At 43.0% G+C, this 18,764-nt stretch overlaps 1 protein-coding gene across 1 annotated transcript; it reads left to right on the top strand.

Annotated features, from left to right (window-relative positions):
- Positions 1-48: 48 nt before the first annotated feature.
- LAMP1 (lysosome associated membrane protein 1) lies at positions 49-18,290 on the top strand. Its single transcript, XM_031613796.2, has 9 exons — positions 49-211; positions 8,694-8,809; positions 10,105-10,318; positions 10,425-10,586; positions 14,096-14,313; positions 15,965-16,087; positions 16,439-16,508; positions 16,696-16,866; positions 17,264-18,290. Exons 1-9 carry the CDS (start codon positions 178-180, stop codon positions 17,401-17,403), a joined length of 1,248 nt encoding a protein of 415 aa, XP_031469656.1. The 5' UTR covers positions 49-177; the 3' UTR covers positions 17,404-18,290.
- The last annotated feature ends 474 nt before the right edge of the window (positions 18,291-18,764 follow it).

Here is an 18,764-nt window from a genome sequence, read left to right as displayed (position 1 = left end):
CTCCCCCCTCCCTTTCAGTGTCTCACACATCACGTGAGGACGCGCGGGCGGGGCGAGTGACGTCAGAGGCCATATGACCGGCCGGGGCTGTCGCCTGTTTCCCTAGCGCGGTGCTGCGCCACCGCCCCCCCGCTTTTTCCTGCCCTTCTGCCGCCGCTTCGCGCCTCCTGCCCTGCCATGGCGCGGGCGCTGCTCGCGGCCGTCCTGCTCGGTAAGGGGGAGCGGGCGGGCGGGTGGCCGTCAGCGGTAACGCCGGGCGCGGTAGGCCGGTAAGGGAGAAGGGCGCCGGGAGGCCGCTCGCTCCTCCGTACGGCTGCTCCCTTTATGGCTGCCGTGAGGGCAGCAACGGCAACAGCAGTGCGCTTCCCGAATAGCACGGCGTCCGGGAGCGCTGTGCCGAGGGCTTGGGGATTGCGACAGCCTGGGCGGCAGGCAGCTGTGTGACTGTTGGCCGCGGCAGTTGGGCTGGGTGACACCCGGGGGATGTCGCTGAGGGGCACGGCTGCCAGCCCTGCTGCCTGCAGCCCACGCGGCACCGAGCTGCTGCTTCGGTGGGGGCTCGTCGTACGGCTCCATTAGAGGTGCACGACTTGTTTGCGTTCCAGTCCGACTGCAGTTCTAAAGCAGTGCCGCCGCTGATGTGTTCTGGGGTTGTGATAACCCTCCTGTGATCAAATAGCAACTGCAAACATAGCTCAGTCCGTTTAACTGCTTAGCGTGTAATCTGTGTGCTGCTTCAGCTGTTGAGGCAATGGACAAGTTTACTTTACTACCGAGTAACAGTTTACTAACAGCCACGGCTTTATTCTTATGGACGCACCGACATCACTTCTCCCTAGGATCTTAGAACTACAGAAGCACAGAACATCTTCAGTTGGAGGGGGCCTTAAAGATGATCTGGTTCCAAACCTCTGCTGTGGGCAGGATCTTAAGGGAGAGCTTTGTGGTGCAGACAGCACAGATAACATCCATTTTCCTGTGCAGGACAGAGACTGGGGCAGTGAGCAGTGAGGAGCAGCATGGCCTTAGTGGAGCTTGTCAGGTGTTTGCTACCCCTTAGTCATCAGAGGGAACGCTGATCAGGTTAAGGCAAGATCACAGGCGGCTGAGGGATTAGCATGGGTGGGTCTAATGAGAAAGCATTCAGCAGGGCCTTGACTTGGGGATAAGAGATTGATATCTGCTTGATTTTTTTTTTTCCTTCCTCCCTGCACGTTAGTTATTCTTTCAGTTTCCTTTCACAGTGAGCAGCAGGCACTAAGCTGAATATTTCACATGTCAGTGTTAAGTGTTTCCTGATGATTTTCCTGACTGATAGTGAGATGGTGATATAGAGAGATCTGTGTGCTGCTGAGCACAGCATGTCATCTGTGCTGTGTGTCAAGCCCAGCAGAGCTGCCTCTGCTTCTGCCATGCCAGAGCACCAGTAGTTCTTGTGCCAAAACACGGGCATGGCAGAGAAAACATTTCCAAAAAAAAATCTAAGTTTAGTCAGATGTTGATTGATTCAGTGTCAGTGAGTAAATAATGTCTGAGACCCAGGGGGAAACAATGAGATAAAGGTACCATGATGCTGGCACAGGATTAGTGGTGCACAGTCCTCGTGCTCTAATTGCACAACCCTAGTCTGAAGGGGAATTTCAAACTTTGTACCAGTGTGTTTTGCTGTTTGTACTTGCATTAAATGTGCTGATTACAAGAGCTCTGGTAACAGGCCAAAACGTTTCTTGGGAATGGCAGCTTACAGGGAGAGAAACTTAGCTAACAAATTATAGCTGATAGATAGTGTGTCTTGGGGTTGCTAGTTATGTGTGACTGTGTATTGAGTGGTTTTCATGAAATGCAACTGCTTATATATTGTGCAACTTCTGAAATGTGGCTTTATCAAACGCTGCCCTTAACCATTGTCCTTACTTGATGGCTTCTCTGAGTGTATTGGCACAGTGTTAGGGGACCTGAATGTGCGTGTGGGTGCCAGGTCTGTCACCACGTGATGGCTTGCTCAGTCCTGACTCGTGCAGCTCTTCTGGCTCACAAGGCCAGGGCTCTGCCAGCTCTTGTCACACAGTTTGTCTGAGGCATGCTCCTTGACTTTCTGCTTAGCCTGGCTTGAAGATTTTACTTTTTGTGTAACCTGGTTCCAGATTGTTCTGCAGTGAGTAGGATGGTTTCTAATTGTGTTTGCTGTGCATCTGACTTCAAGATGCACTGATGTCCTGCTGAATCTGAGAGCAGCAGCGTCTTTGCCCTCTTTGTCACCTGGCAGCACTGTTGCTTGCCAGTGCTGCTTTCCAAGGGTGAGAGCAGGGGCAGTGGCCCTGCCAGCAGTGGATGGAGTTTCAGATGTGGCTCAGCATTGCATAGGGGCATGTGGCTTAGCTGCTGCTTCTCCAGTGTGGGCTTGGGCATGTGATCCTTATTTAATTATTGGGGCTGTCAGCTTCGTTGAGGGACATGTTAGCTGTGTAGTGTGACATAGCAGTGCTAGGCAGTGCAAGTGCTAAAGGAACTCATGTGAGTGCTGGGATGTCTCGCCATGGTAGGTCAGCCCTCCTGCAGGACTTGTAGTCAGCCTCTGTAGTGCTATCTCAAGACTTCCTTCCTCCTCTAGACTGTAAACCATAAGAAGCTTCATGTGACTAGGATGGATGCAACTATCTGGCCAAATGGCAAGTGTACAGATGCAAAGTATCCTTTCTATTATGATGATCCTATGCTGTTATGTTTATGAAGGCAGAGGTCATTCATCCACCTGCACGTTTGAATTGAGAAACAAGATGTCAACTGTCTTAATGTAAATCAGCAATGCTAAAAAGACAGTCTGAGATTGACTGTATGAATTCATCCCTGCAAGTTGGCAGGGATGTGTCTTCAGGGACTGGATCGGGAACTCAGTAGGTGCTGCACTGTACAAGTGCAATTTATCCCATTCTCTCCTGCAGTACTCACCTACATCCTGGAGTTGAACTCTGGTCTCCTTTTTTCCATGATTTATACTGAAGCATGTCAGAACAGCAGCTGAAGTGTGCCGAGCCTTATCTCTTCCTGCTGTTGAAACCCTGCACCCAGTCTGAGTCCATTGGTGGCAGATAAATGCTAAGTCAGAGGTTTTTTTGAAGACTGGCTTGTCTTGGGAGAAGCAATTCAAACATTGAATCTGCTTTGCTTTCATTCATTCCCTGGAAACAGGAGAGTGGGTAAATACTGTGATCTTTAAAGATAAATGTATTTCTAAAGTTCTTGTGTTTTTTTTCTGTACTCTCCTGAGGTTGTATAAGTGTATAAGGATCAAAGCGCATGATATTGCTTGCTCTTTCAGTTGTTGAAGGTATCCTCCTGGGAGTGATGGTTACATTAGAAGGTGTGATTAGAGGAAAGAATTAACTCCTCAGGAATTTTTCCATTCTTGTGTCTGGCATAGACATTGGAAGTCTGAAGCATGAAGGTCACTGTTCTGGTCCCAAAATGGCACCGAGTTGACAGGATCCTTCCAAATGAGCAAAGGGAGTGAATTACTGGATATTTGTTTGCTTCTCCAGTGAGAAATAAACCTCTAGATAAGAAGCAGCATTTTTAGCTCTTCATGTTGGTGCCCCATGGATAGCAGGTACCTGTGTCACTTAGTGCTGGGGAATTGTCTGACTGAATTGGGATGGCTTGCTGCCCTTTCCTCGCACACCATAGCACAAAAATATTGAAGAAGGTTTTATTTATGCAGGAGAACATGGTAGCAAGCCCCAGATTGTATAAAAGTAGCTTTGGTTTGTTGTCTTTATCAGTGGTCATTGTTTCTAGTGCAACTTGGAGACAGTGAATCATTAACTATTATAACCGAAGTTCTCTTTGCAGGCGGCCAGCGTAAACAATTGCCTTTAATAATAGGTGCTTGCTTTTTTTCTAGAGCACAACAGGTATTCATCTTTCTCCTTTAATAGGTTTCCATTATACAGGAGAGTAGCTGAAGTGTTGCTGTGCTTGACTAACAGGATTTGAATCATGAAAAGGTTGAGACCTGGAATCATCATGGCGTGGGCAGGAATGGGTCAAGAATCCCAGCTTTCTTTGAACCGTGTTCAGAAGGCTCAGATTCAGATTGTTCAGCCGTGCCAGATTGTTTTGCAACCGTTGTAGTTTTCAGTTTAAAGCAAACCGTGGTAGATCACTGAGACAAATAGTTACATAAGAAAGGAAGTTTCAATTTTCTTCGACTTTATTCCAACTTGAAGTGTTAATATACACTGCTTGTTTTTTTCCCCATGTAGGAGTGTTAGATAAGGATGGATGTTGGATTTAAAGCAACGTATCAGGCTGTTTCATAAACATTTCTAGCTTCAATCTTTCTTGCATGACAGGATAACCAGAAATGAGCTCTAAAAGGAAATAATATCTTAATGATGTTTCAACTGAAAATACACTGCTGGAATAAATGTAAGCAGCCCTTTTATAGGAACCTACTGGGACACAAAGGAAGCATCTGGACTACATGAGATCTCTTTGATGCGAGTGCCTTTCTGGTGATTTTTCTGCCAGATACTCATACCATTTCCAGCTGAATGAATAATGAACTTCACAAAAGTTGCTTTTTTTTTTTTCCTATTGAGATTCTGTGAGCTGTTGAGCTGTGGGAATCTGAAGCGCTGCTGCTGCACTGGCACAGGTAGTAGTCAAGTAGGGTGCTGTGGTTGATTGAGAACAATGTTCAAAGTCCTAAGAGAAGCAGCTGGAGGTTGTATCAGGTTTTGCACTACATATCAAATGACAGTGGTGTTGTGAGAAGTACAAGCAATATTCCCAACTTGTAGATATGTTGTAATAAAATTGCATGTTACTTTATGTAACCAAATTAGAAATAATTCCAAGACAGATTGATTCAGCATCACTTTGCTTTTTTGTATTCTTGACATTTTGACTGTAGACTCTTACTATTTGTGGGCTGGCGATGATTCATGCCTTAATCACTGGTCGGTGCTGAAGCAGCCTTCTCAAACTCAACAGCTGCTTTCCTCCCAAACCCCACGAGCTGCTCTGAGCTGGCTGGCTGGAGCGGAGAGTAGGCAGGAGCTTCTTTCCTTCAGTGCCTTCATCTGTTCCTCTGCGCTTTTGCTAATTTCTTTGCCCTCCTGTCCCATATTCCCTCAATCTGTTCTATGTTCCTCTGTACTTCTACCCCAGGAGCGTGGCTGTGTGTCGTGCTGTCAGCACAGTGCTTGTTCTGGTCACTGTCCTCATGAATGCCCATGCGTTTGCAGGGAAATGGCTCACTTTCACCCCTTTATCGAGGTCAGCTTGCTGTCTCGTGCCTGATGCATGTCTTTTGTTGCTCTGACACTGCAAATCCAGCAGATGTTGAACAGTTCTAAGGAGGGAATGAGGCTTTGTGGTTTTTGTTTCATTCTAACCCGACTGGGTTTCATATCATGGTGTGAACTTAGTCTTGCAAAAATCTAGGAGCTATGCAGGTGGAATGTTCTAATGTTTGCTCAGACCACTTATTGTCTATTACTTGTTGAGAATGATTTTTCAGCTGTTAATTCTCAGAATCTGTGCTCCACTCAGTGCTTTCTCTGGTACCTTTGCATTGTCTTTTGTTCTCTGAATCATCTGGAATGGGTAGGACTCATATTTTCCTTTTGGTCAGCAGTGGTTTCCTTAATGCTGTTGCAGTCCTTTCTTTCCCCTGCATTTCTCTTTGAAACTTGTTTTGTTCTTTTTGTTTCTTTTCTGCTGTGTTACTTATTTTTAGATCTCAAATCACCGAACTCTTTTAGTAGCTATCAAACAGGCAGTCAGCATGCATACTGGAGATGTTCATTCTGTCACATTTTCAATCCGTAGCGTTAGTTCAAGCAGTCACAGACGTCTGTTCTCTGCCTCTATGCTGTTTTCTATGCAGTGCTAGAAAACTTCAAGAACAGAGCTGCTTACACTTTCTTGAGAAAACAAGTGCTTGGGTACCGTGTAAACAGTTCCAGATGTAAATTCAACTTGAAGGAAACTTTGCAAATTGAAACTGCTGTGTGGAGGAACATCAATTATTTCTAGTACTGTATTGAATTGTTTTGGTCACCTTTTTTGGGGGAGATGCATTCTTGTCCTTGGAGATGAAGGAAACTGTTGCTGAGGAAGAACAACAAGGGAAAATGCTTACTGAGTGCCAGAGAAATTGTTTCCAGTGTGTTCTTTACAACTGAAGTGCTTTCTATGTGTGCTGATGGCCTTAGTGGCCTTTCATAATAGTTACAGCGTCAGTGGATAAAGGAAGAGCAACTGATGTCATCTACCTGGACTTGTGCAAAGTGTTGACACTGTCCTTCATGACATCCTAGTCGCCAAATTGGAGAAAAAGGGATGTGATAGATGGAGCACTGGCTGGATAAGGACTTGGCTGGATGATCGCATTCGGAGTTATGGTCAGTCTCTCAATGTCCAAGTGGAGACAGGTGATGAGTGGTGTTCCTCAGGGATTTGTGCTGGGACTGGTGTTATTAAATATCATTGTAGGTGACATGGCTGTGAAATTAAGCGCACCCTTAGCAAGTTTTTAGCTGGCACCAAGCTCTGGGTGATGCAGTTGACACCCTAGAGGGAAGGGATGCTATCCAGAGGGACATAGACAGACTTGAGAAGTGGGCCCATGCCAACCTCAGAAGTTCAGCAAGGCCAAGTGTAAGGTCCTGCACCTGGGTTGGGGCAATCCCAAGCACAGATACAGGTTGGGTGGAGAATGGCTTGAGAGCAGCTCTGAGGAGAAGGATTTAGGGTTGTCAGTTGATGAAAGATTCAATGCAAGCCAGCAATGTGCACTTGCCCTGAAGGCCAACCATATTCTGAGTTGCATCAAGAGAAATGTGACCAGCAGGTCAAGGGAGGTAATTCTGCACCTCTGCTCTGCTCTTGTGAGACTCCACCTGGAGTACTGTGTCCAGTTCTGGGGCCCCAACATAAAAAGGATGTGGAGCTGCTGGAGTGGGTCCAGAGGAGGGCTATGGAGATTATCAAAGGGTTGGAGCACCTCCCCTTCAGGGACAGGCTGAGAGAGCTGGGACTCTTCAGCTTGGAGAAGAGAAGACTCTGGGGGAGCCCTGTAGCAGCCTTCCAGTACGTGAAGGGGGAAAACTCGAGAGGAACTTTTTAAGGGCACGTAGTGAGAGGATGAGGGGAAATGGCTTTAAACTGGAAGAGTGTAGATTTAGACCAGATATTAGGAAGGAGTTCTTTACAATGAGGGTGGTGAGACACTGGAACAGGTTGCCTGGTGAGGTTGTGGATGCCCCTCCCTGGAAGCATTCAAGGCCAGGCTGGATGGGGCTTTGAGCAACCTGGTTTAGTGGAAGGTGTCCCTGCCTATAGCAGAGGGGTAGAATTATAGGTGATCTTAAAGGTCCCTTCCAACCTAAACCATCCTTTTATTCTAAGCAGTCCAGATGATAAAAGCCCAGTTTGTCCTGGTTGCCATAATGCTATTGTATGCAGTGTAGTCCTGTAGCAAAAAGTTTTCAAGTTGTGATTTGCTTTTTAGAAACCTCTTGAGAGTGGGAAAGCTATCTAATGGATAATCCCTCTGCTGGATCTTTTTGCTATATCAGCAGTGGAATGGATTAGCATGTTTGACTCTTTAAAGCTTATTTGCTTGTGATAAATGGAGTGGTTTGTCTTGCAGCTGCTTTTTTTTTCAGGTTTTCTATGAGGTGACAAAGCAATAGCAGAAAACAGTGCAGGCTTCTTGTGGTGAGGTTTGTTTTGGGTGTGTGGGGACAATCAGGAACATGAAAAAAGGCTCTGCAGCGAAGAGCTTTGAGCAGATGCAATTGAACATAGATGCAGGAGCACTGTCTGTGGGGCTCTTAGTGCAAATGAAGTTGAGGATAGCCAGCACTCTGCCAGTACATGTGCCCCAGGTGAAGGTCATCAGTGGCAGCCTGTACAGAAGTCCATTGTGCTGTCAGAGGATGATCCTGTGCTTCTCCAACTACGCAGTCCTACCCTGCACAGGCAGTAGTAGCATGTGAGGCTCCAAGCAGAGGAGAAGCCCTGCTTTAGTCAGCAGCTCTGTCTGAAATTGGCTTAAAGGCAGGAAGCCGTGACCTCTGTCTGTGTCAAGGTCTTGGTCCCCATCTTCCTCTCAAGTGCAAGGAGTGTGATGGCAGGCAGGAGAGGCTTCCCTGGCAAGCGGGGCACTCTCCATCATGCTGCCTTTGGCAGTGCCTCCCAAATATCTGCAGTCAGTGCAAGCCCGCTAACTGCTGCATTCAGCGTGTGTGCAGCTGAGTGTCTTGGTACAGTGGGAAGAAAGGATTTTTGAGGGATGGCTGAGCAGTATAGGGCTGCAGGACCTCATGTGTTAAGTTGGTTCTGGCTGAAGCTTGCAAAATATTTGCTGTGCAGGGTGAACATGGAGTTGTTGCTTTGAACAGCATGACTGATGCACTTGTTACAAGCTTTTCTTATGCTTTGAGGACCCAGCATGTCAACAGCTTTGCTCTGGGCAGCTTTGTCTTTTATAAATGGGGTGTTAAATATGTTCTCTTGGTTATTGATGCTGAGGCTACTATGGAAACTTAGTCGTTATGGTCTCTAAAAGCTACTGCTGTTCAGGATGTGTCTTCAAAATGAAGTTGTACATGCTTGACTTTGCTTGGATTGAAAAATTAAATCTTATGTGACCCTCGTTTAACTACTTGTTGCTCTTACAGGCTTTTTACAGGCTTCCTCTTCATTTGATGTGAGAGATTCAACAGGCAAAGTCTGCATAATTGCTAACCTGACAGTAGCCTTCTCAGTGGAATACAAAAGCAATGGGCAAAAGCAGGTAATGGCAGGCACCTCCCTTCTTGTCTCGTGTATTTTGTACCATGTGTGGGGTCTTTTTGTAAGTATGTACTACTGAAACTCTGAACAAATATTTAAGCTTGAAAAACTGCTTCTGCAAACATTCCCCTCTTCCAGTCATGTTGCATCAACTTCTCCTTTATTACTGATGTTTCCTGTAATTAAAGAACAGGCTGCCTGAAATTACCACAATAACAGAGGTGTGGAACTTGGACTGAAATTCCACATAAGTCCTATTGGTAGCTGAAAGGTCTTTCATTGTGACTGTAAATGAAAGCAAATGCTACCAGTTTTTTTTAGTAGTGAATGTGATCATCACGAGTTACTTAGATTGACTAAATCTGAAGTGAAATGGCCACTGGCATGGAGCTTTCAAACTCTGAAACCTGTGATCTGCTCCCTTAGCTGGTCTCTGTAGGTTCCAGTATATCTGCAGGCTTGCAGTCTATTAACAAAGTTTAACTGAAAATTTAAGAGTCTTTATTTGCAAATACTCAGCTTTTCAATTTACTGACTTTGGCATCTTTACTACTAGGCAGGAATTGCTGATTATTTATAATCTTATTGAGGTTGTGTGTTTCAAGGCACTCATGTTGATATTTTTTCCTAGTCATCAAGTTAATATGCAATTAAAACATCCAGCTGCTTTGCCAGTGCTTATACTTTGTGTGATTTGAACTGTGTAGTCCATTTTCCAGCACTGATGGTCTGAAATCCTGCTGATGGTGCTATACAAATTTAAATTCAGAGGTAACTGCTTTCATAACATACATTGGCTGTTTCTTGTTAAGCCATAAACTCAAACTTTCCAGTGAAAGCTGTTTGTCTTCAGGTGTCAAGTTACTTTGCCAATATGTATTAAACTCAGAATTATATCCAAACTGCATAGACTGCCATTTGCTTTTGTTCTTTCTCAGTCACACTACAGGAAGCAAAACTTAAAACTCTCCCATCTTTCACGTGTCCAGAATTTGCAATTTGATTCACCTGGTGTGGGTGCACCTGCAAATTCTTCGCACTGGCTTAAGGGGGGAAATCTAATAGGTGATGTGAGGATGTACAGTTTTTTGTCCTCAAATCTCAGAGAGCATTATTCTTAGAAATCTGAGTGCCATTAATATGCTACTTGCTATATACTGGTAAGTAAGTAAACACCTTATAATATGTTTGAAAGTCACTTGTATGTTTTGAGGCAGGTTCATAGGTTATTTGAAAAGCAGTAAGGAAAAGCTGTAATGTTGTCCCTTTTGTGTGTTCTGTTTTCTTACCCCACAGTTTGCACACTTCTTTCTTCCTCAAAATGCCACATCACAGTCACACAGCTCGTGTGGTGAAGGTAACACATCTCATCCAATTCTAGCATTGAGTTTTGGAGCAGGACACTTGATAAGTCTGAATTTCTCAAAAACTCTGGATAAGTACCAAGTTGAAGAGCTGACTTTCCACTACAATCTGTCTGATGAAACTTTATTCCCTAATGCATCCGAAGGTAAAAATGAAAACTTCCTGTTCTTATTATGTCAGCCTTGCAGATGTAATACTGATTTGTTTCCATAAAAACTCTTACATACTAATGCCATGTGATCTTTTCACAGGAAAAGTGATGGAAGCGACACAAAAATCTGTTATTCAGGCCCGTATTGGCACAGAATACAGATGCATCAACTCCAAGTACATCCATATGAGGCATGTGAACGTTACTTTCAGCAATGTTACTTTGGAAGCCTATCCCACAAATGGCACTTTCAGTACAAACAGTAGGTATCTCGTAACAGAAAATGTACTTGGTGGGCTAATATTTCCAATAATAGGTGTTACTTTTAAGTCTTGATTCTACCTATTTAGGCAGTTGTTGACTTGAAGCTGATAGCAGAATCTGCTGAAATGAATAAACTTGCTTCAGGTTTCCTCTGGGTGTGTCAGTGTTCATGGCTTAAAGAGCCAAGCACTGTGTTTCTGGGAGTTCTGTGCAGGCATCAGGGAATGTTTCTCCTGCTTGTGATCCCTTCTGGCTGAAAAACACCTGCTGTTGTAGGTCAGCTGGGCACATGGCCCAGATCCTGGTTTGGGGAGTATCTCATCCCTATGAAGTATTGCTCTCTACCCAAGTAATGTGAACTGGTTACTGTGTGGCCTGGGGAAGATAGGTGGTATAGGACAGCTGTAAATTGGTCTGTAGGCAGAGGGTACCTAAAACTTCCTGTAGATGGATTTATACAAGCTATGAAAATGTTATCTCAGCCACAGTTCCCAAAGGCTTTTTGTATTAAAAACCATTATAGAATTTACACTTCTGTAATGAGTAGAAAACAGGCTACTTCACAGTGTTTTCATGCTCTGTTTTTGTGGCAGCATTCTTCAGTTTACATGGCTCTTGTTTGCCCATGGCATTTTAGGGAGTGGTAAGTATGTCTTCTTTTAAGACAAGTAAGAAGTCTTCATCTTCTCAAGGTGACTTGGAATTCTTCTTCCCTATGCTGCTAATCCCATTTGTGCACTTGTGAAGTTGAAAGGAATCTTAAAACCAGTGTAATCAGTGCTGGCATACAGTGATGCATTGAACAACTGCCTTCTATGGGAGTATTTGTACTTTGTCCCATCTCTGCAAAATACTTGGCCTGATGCACGGTAATACTGGAGTTGATTTTTTTTTTTTTCATGGCTGTCTCACATTACAGACTCGGTTTTCAACATGTATCATTCCCTCAATCAGATTTTTCCCTTCAGTGAGCTAGTCTGCAGCACAACTGTGGACATGTTTGTAATTTAAAAAATATGGTTTCTATTACTTCAGTCTTCAGAACAGTCCAATTGTAAGTGTCTTGGTGCAGTTATCCAGGCGTACAGGGTAAGCATGTAAGCAGTTACAAGTAGGCTTTAACACGAGCCATGATGTTGGGAAAAGCTACTTCTTCTGCAGAACTTCAATAAAATCTCCTTACTGCCTATTCAGCACCACCTTTTTACTGTCTGTTCTTACAGTCCTTCAGTTAAACTGCAAGGCAGTACTGCATTATTTTGAGTGAGTGTTCCTTATGGAACACAAGTTCATCGACATCTGCTTTACTAGTTACTTCATTTTTTTTAAGGTTTTTTCTGTCTGGTGATATTACTATCTTGATGAAACCATCAATGTTTGCAAATAGGACTTTATCATCTGGTGATACTGTTTGGTTTTAGTTCATGCTTCTGGTTTTGGGGTGGTTTTTTTTCACTTCCACATTACTGTAATCCACACTGCCATGCTCAGCTTTTTCTTTTTAATTAATACCTTCCCTTATTTTCTATTAATTTCTTGAAACTACACACAGTATTTATGTAGTTTTTCCATTTGTACTGCATAATGAGCTGTCTCCATTGCTTATTTCTATTTCAGATAGTTAAAGAGTTCTTTATCATTTTTGTCTCGATCCTGAAAACAACTTGTTCTCTCCAGATCAGTTCCTTCTTTCCACTCTCAGGCTTGAGACTTCCCCATGCCTTTTGGCAGCTCATTATTGATCAACGTGCAATCTGGAATTCTCCTTTAACTTTCCTTTGTTTTATCAACAGTTCTTTCCATTAGTGGGTATTTCTGCTAGTGATCTGAGCAGTGATCACTGAAAGGAAGTAGAGTCAGTAATCAGTGCATCTGTAATAGTAGTAGTTATTTCTGGCAGTGTATGTACAAGTTAATGACCGAAGTTGCTGCAGTGATTCTCAGCTCTGAAGAAAGAGAGCTTTAATTTTATCTGTCAGTAGAATTGTCAGCTGCTTTCCTGTAACTGTCAGAAAAAGACAAGAGCATCTTGCCTCCACATCTGTTCTGCAGAGCCAGTAGGAGCTATGCTGTAAGTTAGTTCAGTAAATACACTATATCAAAATTCCACCTAGAACAAACTACCTCTTGAAGTCCGTGTCTCTGACAAGTTTAGTAAGACTGTATATGTTGAGGCTTTGCAGACAGTAGGAAATTGTCCATTGAAGTAGCATTTAAACTGGCTGCCTGGTTTATTTGGACATCACCACATTCTGGGACCTGAACAGTATCCAATGACCTGACAGAAGGTAGGGTCACTCTTCCATTCATCCACCTTCTCTCTGCTCTTCCCCCCTTCCAGAAATGGAGTAGGAAATGGATTGTTCTGTGATGGAGTTCACAAGATGTGATTATGACTCAGAAGAACTCTAAACACAGCCTAATGAAAAGCTAAGTTGCTTTTTTAAGCACAGAGGCTATTCATTACTTACCCATTATCTGCAGGATAGGTATGGACTGTGAGGCTGTTGTAGTTACTGACATCCTTACAAAGTTGCAAGTTCTCCATAAAACAGGGAGATGACCTTGACTTGGAACAGGGAAGCCTGTGTTACAGTAACGTCTTTGCTATGACCTTTGGTTTTGGCTTAAATCCTCAATGCAGGAAGCTTCTTGGCTATCCACAAGCTCAGTTTCTGCTGCCAGGTATTTGTGAATATTCTGGCAAATGAAACCACTGTTCTACCCCTCTCCTTTTACTGTGGGAGCTGGTGCTGAAACTGGCTGAGAAGTCAGGCAGTCATCTTCACTCAGCCCTGCACCTCAGGTGATAGGTAGCTGTAAATACAGGAGTGGAGAGAGGATGGACATGAAACCCAAATGGAAAGGATACAGGAGAACCCTTGCCACCAGAAACAATGTCTTGCAATTACATTAGAGGTGGAAGTATCACAGTATTGCTGAGTATGAGAAGTCGAGTGAGAACTCGACAGGTCCAGTATGGTATTCTTATGTTACTGTGAGTATTGACACAATGAAGAAGTAGGGTTCTCATGACATGGTAGTGAACAGAGGGGAATGAGAACAACGCACCCCTGGGAGACTGCTTTTGATACCAGGCATGAGAATTATTCTGCTTCTGGCTCATAGCTGCCTATGATGTCCAACAGGGGGAGTCCTTGAAGCCTTGCAGTGAGCAGACAGCAGGAATGCTGGCTCTGTCAACATGGAATCTCATGTTTGTACTGATTTGATTGTGAAGTAAAATGATAGAAACGAGTAAAACAGATGCAGGCATCATGAACTTCTGTAAATAAAAGCAGAGGTATTATTTTCATATGCTAGCTTTTAAGAGATTCTTAAACTTTGAAACAGAGTTCAAGTAATGTTTCTGTTATTGTTTGTCAGCTTTTATTACCTTCTGTTAAGAAAAGCTACTTGAAATTGCCCTCCTTTCCCTCAAGGATGAGAAAGGCAGATAATCCTGTAACTGTTTGGTGGTGACTGTGTGTTTTCCTTTCTTTTCAGAGACAGAATGTAGTGAAGATATGGTCTCTACTACCACTGTAGCACCAACAACTCCAAAACACACTACTAGCCAGGTTCCAACAACTAGCCCAGCACCAACTGCAGCACCCTCAAATCCTGCCGTTGGCAAATACAATGTGACTGATCCAAATGGAACATGTGTCCTTGCCTCCATGGGGTTACAGCTTAACATCACCTATCTAAAAAAAGATGAAAAGGTACATTTTTCTTCAAAACCTTGAGATTGTTTAGAGAAGACTTGCCAAATAAGGGGTATTTCTTTTCCATAAAACATATTTATTTTTTGTTTGTTTGTTCCTTCATGGGGTTCATCCATTATTGTCCTCTATTTGAATTGCTTAGCTTGGCTTATGCTTGGGTCTGGTTAAACTCAGCAGTGCTGAAAGAGGTCATTTAAATATTGTTTTTTTCTTCAGTAAGAGTACTAAACTTGTCTGTCAAATCCAGTTAGTGTATGTGGCCATTCCACAGGAACAGTAAAAATGATAAAAATATGACTAGGTGGATCCTATATCAAAGATTCCATCTAAACAAGGTATCTGAACTGTTAAATAGAGGAATTTAGTTTGAAGTGCCTAAATGAAAAAGTGAAGCAATGTTAGAAGGAAAGATAATTGCCATTGTAAAACTAGACAGACTTGACAAAATTTTAAGGGACCCAGAACTGCCCGAAAAATTACTTCTTTAACTTCCAGCTGATACCAAAGAATATTTGACTCAACTGTAATGATATAATCTTGTGGTTGGCAGCCCTGCCCACAGCGGGGTGTTGGAACTGGATGGACTTTGAGGTCCCTTCCAGCCCAAGCCATTCTATTACTTAATATCAAGAATTAATTTAATTTCATTGGTAAAAGTGCTGCATGGATTGCGTAAGTTGCAGTCTTGGTGTAGGCTCTTTGATTCCACTGCTGTTACAAAGCCTGGCTTGTCAGTCTTGTGTACAAACCTGTTTCTCATTAGCCAGTAAGGCAAAGTTATGAGCCATAATCCCAAGGACTGCTGAAGGCCCTTGATAGGAAACAACAACCAAGACTCAGTAAACCTACATGTTTACTGTAGGGAGCTTCTGTTGCAAGCTTTTTCCCTATCTTGTGGCTTTATCTGAGTTGATGTTGGGTGACTGTGGGCAAACAAATGAAGGCTGCAAATTTAAGTTGGATCCCAGCTGATGTGTGGCTGTACAGTGGATAGCTATGTTGGCAACTGTGTTTAAGCCATGTGGTGCCACATTCCCTGAGCTGCTTCCCATTGCATGGCATTCTCACACAGCTGGACTGGCTGGTAGCTGATCTATCAACCAGTGAGGAGGTGGTAAAATTGATTTTTCCAAAGTCACAAGAGGTTTAGCTAATGTCTAAGAGCTACTGATGATTTGTTTGGTTTTTTAGCAAGTGCATTTAACACGTAGTTGTCTGCAGATGCAGGACAATATAAAATCATATACTGTGAGCAAAGCTAAAGCATTTTGTGTGGAAGTGACTTGCAAGGTGACCACCCTTAATGGCAGCATTTTGTAGCTTGTTGCTCCCACTGTAGTGGTGGTAAGTGATGTTTCCCCTGTGCTGCTAGGAGCAAAGAAGTTTAGCATGGAGAAAGCAGCAGTTGGGGAGCTTCAGCAAGAATGCAGATATGCCTGTTATTCTTTCTCTGTGCCAGCCCAGTAGCTCTAGCACAAATTATCTCAGGTGTAGCTTACATGCATATCTGCCCTTTTGCCCTTAAAATATGTAGGTCAGTAGAGCATTGTATACATGTGAGTGCAGGCAAACTAGAAGTTTCCTAATGATGTAGTGGTAATTAGTTTACTAAAGAGTAGATATCATAATTGGTCCTCTTTTCTCATAGGTGGGGTTGGATCTGCTGAATTTTGTACCACATAATACAAATGCTTCTGGAACATGTGAGAATACATCTGCCTTCTTGAATCTGGCTTTTGAGAAAACAAAGATCACCTTCCACTTTGTATTGGTAAGGATCTCTAGACAAAGCACGTAAGATCTCAGCAGTATTTTTGATGTGGGTATATTAACTTGGTCAATTACTATAGCTAAAAGCTCCAATTATGGGAGGGGTAATGAGTAATGACTTTGGTTTTAATACTACAATATAGGGGATTTAATTCTTAGTAACTCTTATGAGGAAAGAATGTACACACATTCTGCTTGGATCAGGATTTGAATTGCTGAACCTGTAAAGTTTTTTACCCAAGCTGGGAACAATTCTGGTGTAGCAGAGGGGAATAGCCTCACACAATGAAGGTTGTGTTGAACAGCATTATTTTCAATGAAAACTACTGGTGTCTTTTTCTTTGTTTAAAAGAATGCAAGTAGTGAGAAATTCTTCCTGCAAGGTGTGAATGTCAGCACAACTCTGCCTTCTGAAGCAAAAGGTAGGGACTTCTTAAGTGTACTTTCAGTGACCACTTCCTTTAATATTAAGGGTTGCCTGCATTAAGGAATATATTAGGAATTCTGGGGAGGAATGTCTTTTTGAATTTAAAGCTCAGTGAGCTCCCAGCTTCCTTAAATATTAAATATCCTTTTCAGGATTCTTTAATAAGACTTTGTCTTACACAGCTCCAGTGTTTGAAGCATCAAATGACAGCATGAGTGAACTGAGAGCTACGGTGGGGAATTCCTACAAATGCAGTGCAGAGGAGAATCTCCAGGTCACAGACAAAGCCCTTGTCAATGTATTTAATGTTCAGGTCCAGGCTTTCAAGGTGGATGGAGACAAGTTTGGGGCAGGTAAGAGGTTTGTATTTTGATATGGGGGTGGAGGGAACTGCAATCTATGAAAAACCTAAGTTTGTAGTCAAGGAAGAAAATGCTATGCTTAGTCTCTGTGTGCTGTATTGCTGTGGGGGTTGATAAGGTGTTTGAATTGAGGCTAGTGTGACAAGTCTGTAAAAAGCAGCTTTGGAATAACTGGGACTCATTATAATAAGTTAAGGAGGAGCATTAACTTACCTTCCTAACAGTGCCCAGACAGTTGTGTGAGAGGGGAAAAGGTCTGGGAAGTTCCTTGGTGCTCTGGTTAGTGCTGTTCTTTGTGACTGTGGTTACAGCAAAACAGCTCAAGGGAGGTGTCTGCCTGGATAGGTACTTGCACTGGTGCTTAATGTAACTCTTTCTCTCTCTTCAGTGGAAGAATGTCAGCTGGATGAAAACAACATGCTGATCCCTATAATAGTTGGTGCAGCCCTTGCTGGTCTGGTTCTAATTGTCCTGATTGCTTACTTGATTGGTAGAAAGAGGAGCCACGCTGGGTACCAAACAATTTAATGACTTGCACTAAATTCCAGTGTAGGTGAAAAGCAATTGCAAGAAGCTGGAAAAAAAAAAAAAACACCCCTATCTCTCCCCGAGCTAAGATCGATATCGTAAGGGAACACCTTTTCTTGCAAAATGCTTCTAAAAGTCTGCTTTATTAAATGTGAAATCATCTTGCAGCATTTAACTATGCACAAAAATAACTTCTGAAAATTCTGGTGTTTAATTTTGCTAACTAGTTGAAATATTTACCCACTTAGAAACAAGCTAAAAGTTTTTGGTTTTTTTTTTTTAAAGGATGATTTTTTTTTAATTGGAGGGTAAAGTCAGCATAAAGATGCTGGAGAGAGATGTCACTAATCTACATTGACTCAATTTCAGAGCTCTTAACAAAGGGAAAACATTCACGATTGGCACTGCTGCCATCCAGTGATGATAACAATACTGATGGTGAATTGACAGAGAGTCAGTAACAACTGACAAAATTGAAATTGATCTAAACCCCACCTCATCTCTAGGGTGTGTATTTTGTATTACTAAGCTTTAAACACGATGCCTGGCATATGCAGGGTGTGAACAACGCAATACTCAAACCTTACAGGAACTCTATACGATTGGACAGCTCCCCTGTTTGATATTTTTGATGCTCTGCCAGCTTGTTAGGAGCTGGTACTTTTTTAAAATGGGTGTTATTTTTATTTACATTTTTTTGTAAAGTGATTTCAGTCTCTTCTGTTGGAAGGTCCAGAGAGATCCTGTTACTGCACATGTGTACAATATAGGTCTCAATCTGCTGATTCTCTTGCTTTAAACTTGGCTGGGGGGTTGTACACTTTAAGGATCAGTTCTTATGTATGCATTGCCTGTAACAATGCTAATAAAGACACTTTTTTTCTGTATACCCTTGCGTTGCTCATCAGTTTCTAAAAAACAGTTGGCCACTTGATGTGTGCGTAGTCTTGGTTTGGCTCTACTTTTAGAGTTTTCAGTCATCCTTAGTGTGGGATTGTTAAACCAGAGCTTTGTTCCTTCTTTGCCACAAAGGTGGCGTTTACCTGTATACAGCAGTTTGAAGTGGCACTTCCTGCTGTTGTGGAAGTTGTCCTTGGCAACAGGGAAAGCTGCTGTGTGTCAGTAAGCTGGGGAGGATGATGCTTACATGAAATTGTAGCTTGCTGAGAGATATCAGCACAAAGGCCTGCCCTGCTCAGCATTGCTTTCTGAAAATGGTGGTAGGATACTCAGTGAAGTCAGCTTCTTACCATCTGTTGGGATGCGAGCCTGCTCAGGCTTTGGTGTGTTGAACTGTATTCAGAATGACAGCTTTCTTTTTAAAGCATGAAGGTGAGGGAAGGGATGTGGCCACAAGAGGG

The sequence above is a fragment of the Phasianus colchicus genome, chromosome 1 (assembly GCF_987193195.1).
Source record: "Phasianus colchicus chromosome 1, bPhaCol1.hap1.1, whole genome shotgun sequence".
Taxonomy (NCBI): Eukaryota; Metazoa; Chordata; class Aves; order Galliformes; family Phasianidae; genus Phasianus; species Phasianus colchicus.
Note: the sequence above shows the minus strand (reverse complement) of the source record. Positions and strands in the feature narration are given on the sequence as shown.

Coding starts and splice junctions, on each gene's coding strand:
- LAMP1 (XM_031613796.2), top strand. CDS start 178: ATGGCGCGGGCGCTGCTCGCGGCCGTCCTGCTCG. Junction 212..8,693: donor GCTCGCGGCCGTCCTGCTCG/GTAAGGGGGAGC, acceptor TTGCTCTTACAG/GCTTTTTACAGGCTTCCTCT. Junction 10,319..10,424: donor ATTCCCTAATGCATCCGAAG/GTAAAAATGAAA, acceptor ATCTTTTCACAG/GAAAAGTGATGGAAGCGACA.